Source organism: Pinus tabuliformis, chromosome 4_2, assembly GCF_031772625.1.
Source record: "Pinus tabuliformis cultivar Carrire ecotype Pingquan chromosome 4_2, CPIR1, whole genome shotgun sequence".
In the NCBI taxonomy this organism is placed as follows: domain Eukaryota; kingdom Viridiplantae; phylum Streptophyta; class Pinopsida; order Pinales; family Pinaceae; genus Pinus; species Pinus tabuliformis.
Genome location: NC_142304.1, coordinates 278,069,143 through 278,080,512, shown reverse-complemented (window position 1 = coordinate 278,080,512; position 11,370 = coordinate 278,069,143). Strand labels below are relative to the sequence as shown.

Genomic DNA, 11,370 nt, shown 5'->3' with positions numbered 1-11,370 from the left:
AGATTTAATCAACCATTTATGAAGATGAAACCCCTCAAGGAAGCCTATAAATAGAGGAGGGTTGGATTCATTTTGAGCATCAAGGTGGATCAATTCAATTGTTCTTGAGCATTAGGTTTGAGGGTTTTAGTACCCCTTTACTTCTTGTCAATTTCGGAGGTGAAAGATTCCATCCTATTTGGTATCTCTATTCTTCTCTCTATTTTGGCACAAGTTTTATCTCGACAACAAGTTCTCGAGTTGATCTACCTTGATTTTCCCGTGGATGTAGTGGTCACTCAGTGTCGAAGAACCACCCTTAAAAAAACATACTTAATCAATATTATAGTTCCATGATACCTTTATATGATTTATCTGGATAAAACAAGTTGATGCAACCATTGGACGAATGATGGAAGATGGAAGTGAATGACTCATATAAGGGAAACCCAAGATTATTATATTTTGTAGTTACATATGTCAAATAATTATATATTGATAAAATATTCACTAAACAATTATCTATTTTAGTATCGTGACCCATGCTATTGGGATATTAGGAGATCGGGTCTCCCATGTCATGAGATCTATTATGAATATTATAATACCTCATTCAACTATACTTACAAATTTTACTACATTACATTAAATTTATGTCAATAGATTGGTGAGAATTTTAACACTGTATTTATGCTCCTATTTATTAGAAAACCAAACCCCTATGAACCGAAGATGGTTGGTATACATCTCTAATTAGTATTATTTTTTGGGTATGGAATTTGTTTTGGCTTTCTCTGCTGATAACAGTACCAATTTGGACATGGCAACCAATATTTCCTATGCTATTCGGTATTTAATGCTTCTAAGACAGTGCCATACAATACATATGCTAGGCCAACCAGGCAATCCGACTTCCCCTTTTCCGGTTATGGCCACTTCGTCTGTTGGATGTATGCATGCATGGGTCCATTTTGTACTCATGGATGGCAGATAATGATGAAAGGGCATGATTAATGTGATGGGAGGGTTTGGTTTAGTTTCAAATTCAAAATTTGAATGTTATTCATAACCATCTCCTGCTTCCCATTTGGTGAATCTATGGACGATGTTTCAAAAGTAACTATATGGGTATTGCAGGTCACTGCTTTTCAGGGAGGCGGATTTTGCATCGGAGCCAGTTTTCACCACATGAGAACAGTCTTTCAGCGAGACAATGGAGATCACGCAATACCCAACCTTTATTTGAGGGCTGAAGAAGTTGTCACTGATTTGATTAGAGAGGCGCAAATTTTCAGGTTTGTCCCAGATAATTTGTTGCCCTTAAAATTTTCAGAAATCAATGCAAGTGCTGGTGATCACTCAGTGGAAAACATTGACATTAGTATTGTCCAGAATTCTGTCAAAGATGAAACAAATCTGGAAATATCAACATTTCATTTCAGCGAAAAAATAATTCAAGGTTTGAAGGAACGATCGGGCTCTTCAACTTCATTTGTAGCAGTTTCCGCGCAGTTTTGGAGATGCGTAATGAAAGCTCAACAAGTTACAGAGAACAAGCCAGTTTATTTTAGAGTGCCTATTGACTTCACAGAGCCGGTAAAACTGCCATTGCCTCCAACATATTTTGGGAACTGCATATGCAGCGATATTGTCGGGACTACGGCGAAGCAGTTATTGGCGCAGGATATTGTCTTTGTTGCGACTCTCATCCAAGAGCTCATCTCTTCCTATGCCACAGAGTTGCAGACTTCGTCGAATCTCGTCTTGGAAGCGAAAACATAGACCCAATTCTTGGAAATTTATGTAATGATTACATTGTAATGACATTCATGTCTCCGAAATTTCGTGTTTACGAGATAGACCACAGATGGGGAATGCCACTGAATGTACAGGCTGCTTCCTTGAAAGAAATTAGAAGGATGAAGTTGTTCCCCGGAAGAGAAGGGGGACAAAGTATTGATGTGTCCACAAAACTCACTCGCCATCTGATGGAAACTCTGAATAGTTACTCATGGTCGTCCCCGCGATTTATTGATGATGCTTCGTTCTTTATTAGTGTGCACCTCTTCTTTCTCGCTGCACATATGCCATGTTTACGACTAGTTGATTTGTCATGTGAATAAACAAGAATTTAGGTTGAAGGGAACTGCATCCTGAAATCGGAATTCAACACGTCTCTCTAATGGAATATAAGGATTCTGGATTGAGATAATATTGATATATATTAAGTTGCTTTTCATTAATGTATCTTTCCTTTTAGCTTTAATAATTTGTTCTGTTCTTCGTTCTTTATTTAGATTTTCCAAGAAGTTGATATCATAATTATTAGATATAATTCAATCTCACATACAACACGATTTGGTAGGAGTTATTTTTTCTTTAGGATGGTTAAAGTTGCAATTGGATTATTATCATCAAATGGAGCTTTGGAACAATTTTTGAGGTTGAAATGACCACGGACAAGTGAAACACTAAAGGAATTTGTTCTTGCATATATATCTAGATTACACACGCATAACGTTTTAAGAGCAAGGTCATACTTGATGACTATATGAGGGTGCAAAGGGTCAATAAATATTGTTGCGTAAAAATTGTTCCGTAAAAAGTAAAATTTCATTAAAAAAAAAATAATCGAGGTCATTTATATTGTTATTGAATTGAATATATCATGAAGTTCTCTATGAATTTAATAGAAGCTTTATGTTAAGAATTCTTTCCTACATTTAAAGTATACTTTATATAAATATGTTTGGACATATTTATATGAACATACAAAAAAATAAAGGAAAACATAAAAGGATTTAAATAACATACTTAATCAATAAAGCCCCAAGGGATGCCTCAGTTTTTCAAGTTCCCATTGCTAAGTACTTCGCTTATTATGAGATCCCGGGGTCAAATCTCCCTGACGCCCTTGGGGTTAGGCCTTGCTAGTTTGGCCTATGGGTAGATCCTTTCGGGTTGATCTACCTTGATTTTCCCGTGGATGTAGTGGTCACTCAATATCTATGAACCACCCTTAAAAAAAAACATACTTAATCAATATTATAGTTCCATAATACCTACATATGACTTATTTAGGTAAAACAAGTTGATGCAACCATTGGACCAATGATGGAAGATGGAAGTGAACGACTCATATCTTGGAAACCCAAGATTATTATATTTTGTAGTTACGTATGTCAAATAATTATATATTGATAAAATATTCACTAAACAATTATATATTTTAGTATCATGACCCATGCTATTGGGATATTAGGAGATCGGGTCTCCTGTGTCATGAGATCTATCGGGTGATGTAGCTGTTAGTAATTTTTCCTCATGCCCTTCAACTATCTATCATCTATTTCTCCTTAGCATGCTTCATGACATCTAAAATTTTTTTCATCAACCCACTGGAACTAATTCCTAACATTTGAAATTACTTTCATCTGTATTATAGGACATATCAGAATGTTGGCTCATTGGAATATCACAGATCCATGCACCTCAAAAATTTCTCTGGTACATTTCTGTCATAGCATAGATAGAATGTCAATTGATAGATACTCTTTTATATTAGTTAACATTACCAAATATTGAATTTTGGCATATTAAAAATTTAGAGGTTAAACACATTCATGAAACACATTACAAATTTTCTAATAAGAGTTGTCTCAGTAGGCAGACAATTTCAAATCCTGGTAGAAAGAAAATATTCCCTTTAACTAAATTTTGTTCCAAGGGATACCGGGATATCGAGTGTCGAGAGATCAGGGTATTAATTATCAGGGATTTCTTAATGCACTACTCTTAACAGAGTCTCATCCTGATATAATATGTGGAACCTTGCTAATGGAACCTTGAAATATAGGAATTTCAAGAGATTGAGATATCTGGTGATGGGGTGTTCAAGTATCGATTGATCGGGGCTTCAGAGTTTTAAGAGACTAGGAAAAACAACTTTGAATTAAAATAACTGATGTGTTTCTATCCTGAATCTAGCAAAAACGTTCTGCGATACACCTATTACTTGTCAATTAACATTTTGGGACTTGGGTGTTGAGTTGTCAAATTTTAAAATTTAAACATTAAACACAATTCAAATGACCCAACCCTATATTTGATCTTATCTGTAGAACCTTGTAACACTGGAAACCATTTTCTAATCAATGACCTATGCTAGAATGCTCCTTCTACTTAGTTTCTTAAATCGACCTCAATATTACACAATAATGCATAAATTACTTAGAATTCAATCTATAGAGAAATAAATACACATGTGACCATGAGTTGGGAGATAGTCCAATCTTGTAATATCAAAGCATGTGAAGAACAAAGGATCTCACTCAGAATTATACTATGTATTAACTCAAATAAAAACACATCAATCAAAGTGGGGCATACATTACTCAAAGGCATAAATACACTACATCATTACATATGTACATAGAATTTCTCTGTAATATTTGTCTACCATTAATATCTACTCCTCGTCCTTTTCGAGATTAAATTCACTGGTTTATCTTGACCACTCCCTTGGCCTAATTCAACATAGTTTGGGCCTTTGTTTGTCCTAGCCACACACTTCAATCCATTCCTGATGTCTTACATAAATAATTAGAATATGAATCTTCCATATTATAACAAACCTAACAAATCCATAACCTCTATAATTGATTACTGTAATAACTCTTAACTCTAACCTCTTATGGATCAAATTTATCTTCTAAATGTTATTTATACTCATACGAGGATCTCATCTTCTTACAAAGACTTCACCTTCTATAGTTTTCCTAGCTTGTAATCTTAAATATCAAACCAACATTTAAACAACACTCACATTATGGTTTGAATAAACACATTCCTAACCTTCTAATATAAATTACTATAACCCATTTCCTTTGGTAAAGGTTTATTCAACTTTATAGATGTCAATATTTGGCTTTTAGCAAATTCTTCTGTATCATTGAGTAACCCTTACACAAACCCTCCAATGCTAATAGATTCCAATATGTCCATTGATTGATAGTGGTGCTGCAGTTCTCACACCTCTGTCTCCAGCCGTTGTACATTAGGGTCCTCCTGCAGGCTCGTTAGGACCTCGAATGACTGTTCAAACAACTGTGTGTAGTCTGCTACTGCACTATCTACCGTCGCTATTTCCTCGATGACAGCGGTTGCACGCTGCTCCTTTACTTCTGGCGGAGTTGAAGGCTGGGCCTTCAACTATAAATCTGCAATCTGTAGGTTCATCTCTAGCTGAACCTTAGCCAACTCTATGCGAGCATCATGCACCCCTGTAGCAAGCTTGTAGATCTGTTCATCTACCTCTGCCTCCTCAGGAATGGCCAATTTGGGGACCATTCGGCAAGCTTCCCTCACGGCCTTAATCATGCACATATTTGTGTTAGTAAGTTCCACCATGGATGCGAGGGCGGTGTCTCACTATAGGGTCATCTGTTCATTATTAATATTCTTCTCACTGATCACCTACAAATCACGGTGTTCGTGGGCCCTCAGCTCCGCGATCACTCCATTCCTTTGTCGCTCGAGGGCTTCCTCAAGTAATGTTTTGAAAGGATCTCCTGCCCCCTCATCTTTATTTTCTTCCGCCATGGGAGGTCATCGGGGTTTGTGAGGTTGGTCTTGCAAGGGTTCAACTAGATCGAGTCCTAACTCCTTATACCCTAACCTCGTTGGGGACATGTAAAGAATAACAGAGAACGAGAAGACTGCTCTGATACCACTGATTTGAAATTAAACAAGAGCATAAAAAATTACATATATAGCCATAAATACAATGATGCAGTAGAAGTAACACTTCATTTCATTAATCTCAGAATATTAAAATATGCTTACAAAAGAAATGGAAATAAACTAGCTTGGGTGATGGTAGCTTATCTTTGAGAAGAGATGTAGTGGCTACATGCCTCTGAATGTTACAATGAGGCTCAAGGGCCTATTTATTATTGAACAACAAGAGAAAACCCTAAACAACCAAAACCCTTACCCCAGGAGAAGTAATGCCACGAGTTTGTGGGGCTCGTTGGGGTTAGTTGGGCAACCAACTTCCCGGGGTCGTAACTTGGTCATATTATCTTTGTTTGGCGCGTGTGATACCTTGTTGGAAATGTCTCCACGAGTACTACAATATTTGCGTCAAACCCTTTCCTATGGTTTTTGGCCTGTAGAGGACCTCAAAAAAATGTCATTTAGGGGGTCAAAACTACTCCAGAAGTTTAGGACCCGAGAAACTGCTAATAGTAGTAAATGCTGAAATAAACAAGGAAATAGATGAAATTGACTGAAGTTATAGGTGGAGTAGGTGGGTGGCCACCAATCTCCACATGGATCATCTATAATCCATCTAAAAAGGGGAAAACACCAAAATTACCCATTGTTGGGCAAGTTTTCGAGCAGCTGGGCAAAAAATCCCAGAATTGGGGTTTTGAGTAAGATTTAATCAACCATTTATGAAGATGAAACCCCTCAAGGAAGCGTATAAATAGAGGAGGGTTGGATTCATTTTGAGCATCAAGGTGGATCAATTCAATTGTTCTTGAGCATTAGGTTTGAGGGTTTTAATACCCCTTTACTTCTCGTCAATTTCGGAGGTGAAAGATTCCATCCTATTTGTTATCTCTATTCTTCTCTCTATTTTGGCACAAGTTTTATCTCGACAACAAGTTCACAAGTTGATCTACCTTGATTTTCCCGTGGATGTAGTGGTCACTCAGTGTCGAAGAACCACCCTTAAAAAAAACATACTTAATCAATATTATAGTTCCATAATACCTTTATATGATTTATCTAGATAAAACAAGTTGATGGAACCATTGGACAAATGATGGAAGATGGAAGTGGATGACTCATATAAGGGAAACCCAATATTATTATATTTTGTAGTTACATATGTCAAATAATTATATATTGATAAAATATTCACTAAACAATTATCTATTTTAGTATCGTGACCCATGCTATTGGGATATTAGGAGATCGGGTCTCCCATGTCATGAGATCTATTATGAATATTATAATACCTCATTCAACTATACTTACAAATTTTAGTACATTACATTAAATTTATGTCAATAGATTGGTGAGAATTTTAACATTGTATTTATGCTCCTATTTATTAGAAAACCAAACCCCTATGAACCGAAGATGGTTGGTATACATCTCTAATTAGTATTATTTTTTGGGTATGGAATTTGTTTTGGCTTTCTCTGCCGACAACAGTACCAATCTGGACATGGCAACCAATATTTCCTATGCTATTTGGTATTTAATGCTTCTAAGACAGTACCATACAGTACATATGCTAGGCCAACGAGGAAATCCGACTTCCCTTTTTCCGGTTATGGCCACTTCGTCTATTGGATGTATGCATGCATGGGTCCATTTTGTACTCGTGGATGGCGGATAATGATGAAAGGGCATGATTAATGCGATGGGAGGGTTTGGTTTAGTTTCAAATTCAAAATTTGAATGTTATTCATAACCATCTCCCGCTTCCCATTTGGTGAACCTATGGATGATGTTTCAAAAGTAACGATCATGGGTATTGCAGGTCACCGCTTTTCAGGGAGGCAGATTTTGCATCGGAGCCAATTTTCATCACGTCATTGCAGACGGGAATTCCTTTTCACATTTCATGAGTAATTGGGCAGAGTGTAGCAGAGAAATTTCCATTTCCAAGAGTCCTCACCACATGAGAACAGTCTTTCAGCGAGACAATGGAGATCGCACAATACCCAACCTTTATTTGAGGGCTGAAGAAGTTGTCACTGATTTGATTAGAAAGGCCCAAATTTTCAGGTTTGTCCCAGATAATTCGTTGCCCTTAAAATATTCAGAAATCAATGCAAGTGCTGGTGATCACTCAGTGGAAAACATTGACATTAGTATTGTCCAGAATTCTGTCAAAGATGAAACAAATCTGGAAATATCAACATTTCATTTCAGTGAAAAAATAATTCAAGGTTTGAAGGAACGATCGGGCTCTTCAACTTCATTTGTAGTAGTTTCCGCACAGTTTTGGAGATGCATAATGAAATCTTGACAAGTTCCAGAGAACAAGCCAGTTTATTTTAGAGTGCCTATTGACTTCACAGGGCGGGTAAAACTGCCATTGCCTCCAACATATTTTGGGAACTGCGTATGCAGCGGTATTGTCGGGACTACGACGAAGCAGTTATTGGTGCAGGATATTGTCTTTGTTGTGACTCTCATCCAAGAGCTCGTCTCTTCCTATGCCGCAGAGTTGCAGACTTCGTCGAATCTTGTCTTGGAAGCGAAAACATAGACCCAATTCTTGGAAATTTATGTAATGATTACATTGTAATGACATTCATGTCTCCGAAATTTCGTGTTTACGAGATAGACCACAGATGGGGAAGGCCACTGAATGTACAGGCTACTTCCTTGAAAGAAATTGGAAAAATGAAGTTGTTCCCTGGAAGAGAAGGGGGAAGGAGTATTGATGTGTCCACAAAACTCGCTCGCCATCAGATAGAAACTCTGAAATAGTTACTCATGGTCGTCCCTGCAATTTATTGATGATGCTTCGTTCTTTATTAGTGTGCACCTCTTCTTTCTCGCTGCACATATGCCATGTTTACGACTAGTTGATTTGTCATGTGAATAAACAAGAATTTAGGTTGAAGGGAACTACATCCTGAAATCGGAATTCAACACGTCTCTCTAATGGAATCTAAGGATTCTGGATTGAGATAATATTTATATATATTAAGTTGCTTTTCGTTAATGTATCTTTCCTTTTAGCTTTAATAATTTGTTCTGTGCTTCGTTCTTTATTTAGATTTTCCAAGAAGTTGATATCATAATTATTAGATATAATTTAATCTCACATACAACACGATTTGGTGGGAGTTATTTTTTCTTTAGGATGGTTAAAGTTGCAATTGGATTATTATCATCAAATGGAGCTTTGGAACAATTTTTGAGGTTGAAATGACCATGGATAAGTGAAACACTAAAGGAATTTGTTCTGGCATATATATCTAGATTACACACGCATAACGTTTTAAGAGCAAGGTCATACTTGATGACTATATGAGGGTGCAAAGGGTCAATAAATATTGTTGCGTAAAAAGTAAAATTTCATTAAAAAAATATAATTGAGGTCATTTATATTGTTATTGAATTGAATATATCATGAAGTTCTCTATGAATTTAATAGAAGCTTTATGTTAAGAATTATTTCCTACATTTAAAGTAGACTTTATATAAATATGTTTGGACATATTTATATGAACATACAAAACCATAAAGGAAAACATAAAAGGATTTAAATAACATACTTAATCAATAAAGCCCCAAGGGATAGCTCAGTTTTTCAATCTCCCATTGCTAAGTACTTCGCTTATTATGAGATCCTAGGGTCAAATCTCCCTGATGCCCTTGGGGTTAGACCTTGCTAGTTTGGCCTATGGGTAGATCCTTTCGGGTTGATCTACCTGGATTTTCCCGTGGATGTAGTGGTCACTCAATGTCTATGAACCACCCTTAAAAAAAACATACTTAATCAATATTATAGTTCAATAATACCTACATATGATTTATTTAGATAAAACAAGTTGATGCAACCATTGGACCAATGATGGAAGATGGAAGTGAATGACTCATATCTTGGAAACCCAAGATTATTATATTTTGTAGTTACGTATGTCAAATAATTATATATTGATAAAATATTCACTAAACAATTATATATTTTAGTATCGTGACCCATGCTATTGGGATATTAGGAGATCGGGTCTCCTGTGTCATGAGATCTATCAGGTGATGTAGTTGTTAGTAATTTTTCCTCATGCCCTTCAACTATCTATCATCCATTTCTCCTTAGCATGCTTCATGACATCTAAAATGTTTTTCATCAACCCACTGGAACTAATTCCTAACATTTGAAATTACTTTCATCTCTATTATAGGACATATCAGAATGTTGGCTCATTGGAATATCACAGATCCATGCACCTCAAAAATTTCTCTGGTACATTTCTGTCATAGTATAGATAGAATGTCAATTTATAGATACTCTTTTATATTAGTTAACATTACCAAATATTGAATTTTGGCATATTAAAAATTTAGAGGTTAAACATATTCATGAAACACATTACAAATTTTCTAATAAGAGTTGTCTCAGTAGGCAGACAATTTCAAATCCTGGTAGAAAGAATATATTCCCTTTAACTAAATTTTGTTCCAAGGGATATCGGGATATTGAGTGTCGCGAGATCAGGGTATTAATTATCAGGGATTTCTTAATGCACTACTCTTAAGAGAGTCTCATCCTGATATAATATGTGGAACCTTGAAATATAGGAATTTCAAGAGATTGAGATATCTAGTGATGGGGTGTTCAAGTATCGATTGATCGCAACTTCAGAGTTTTAAGAGATTAGGAAAAAAAACTTTGAATTAAAATAACTAATGTGTTTCTATCCTGAATCTAGCAAAAACGTTATGCAATACACCTATTACTTGTCAATTAACATTTTGGGAGTTGGGTGTTGAGTTGTCAAATTTTAAAATTTAAACATTAAACAAAATTCAAATGACCCAACCCTATATTTGATCTTATCTGTAGAACCTTGCAACACTGGAAACCTTTGTCTAATCAATGACCTATGCTAGAATGCCCCTTCTACTTAGTTTCTTAAATCGACCTCAATATTACACAATAATGCATAAATTACTTAGAATTCGATCTATAGAGAAATAAATACACATGTGACCATGAGTTGGGAGATAGTCCAATCTTGTAATATCAAAGCATGTGGAGAACAAAGGATCTCACTCAGAATTGTACTATGTATTAACTCAAATAAAAACACATCAATCAAAGTGGGGCATACATTACTCAAAGGCATAAATACACTACATCATTACATATGTACATATAATTTCTCTGTAATATTTGTCTACCATTAATATATACTCCTCGTCCTTTTTGAGATTAAATTCACTGGTTTATCTTGACCACTCTCTTGGCTAATTCAACATAGTTTGGGCCTTTGTTTGTCCTAGCCACACACTTCAATCCATTCCTGATGTCTTACATAAATAATTAGAATATGAATCTTCCATATTATAACAAATCTAACAAATCCATAACCTCTACAATTGATTACCGTAGTAACTCTTAACTCTAACCTCGTATGGATCAAATTTATCTTCTAAATGTTATTTATACTCATACGAGGATCTCATCTTCTTACAAAGACTTCACCTTCTATAGTGATCCTAGCTTGTAATCTTAAATACCAAACCAACATTTAAACAATGCTCAGATTATGGTTTGAATAAACACATTCCTAACCTTCTAATATAAATTACGATAACCCATTTCCTTTGGTAAAGGTTTACTCAACTTTA

General features: G+C 35.6%; 1 protein-coding gene across 1 annotated transcript; it reads left to right on the top strand.

Annotated features, from left to right (window-relative positions):
• The first annotated feature begins 1,077 nt into the window (after window positions 1-1,077).
• Window positions 1,078-1,761, top strand: LOC149169073 (malonyl-coenzyme:anthocyanin 5-O-glucoside-6'''-O-malonyltransferase-like). The gene has a single exon (XM_089425066.1). It carries the CDS (start codon window positions 1,078-1,080, stop codon window positions 1,759-1,761), a length of 684 nt encoding a protein of 227 aa, XP_089281192.1.
• The last annotated feature ends 9,609 nt before the right edge of the window (window positions 1,762-11,370 follow it).

Bases quoted from the DNA above. Each gene is read 5' to 3' on its own strand.
- LOC149169073 (XM_089425066.1), top strand. From the start codon at position 1,078: ATGGACGATGTTTCAAAAGTAACTATATGGGTATTGCAGGTCACTGCT.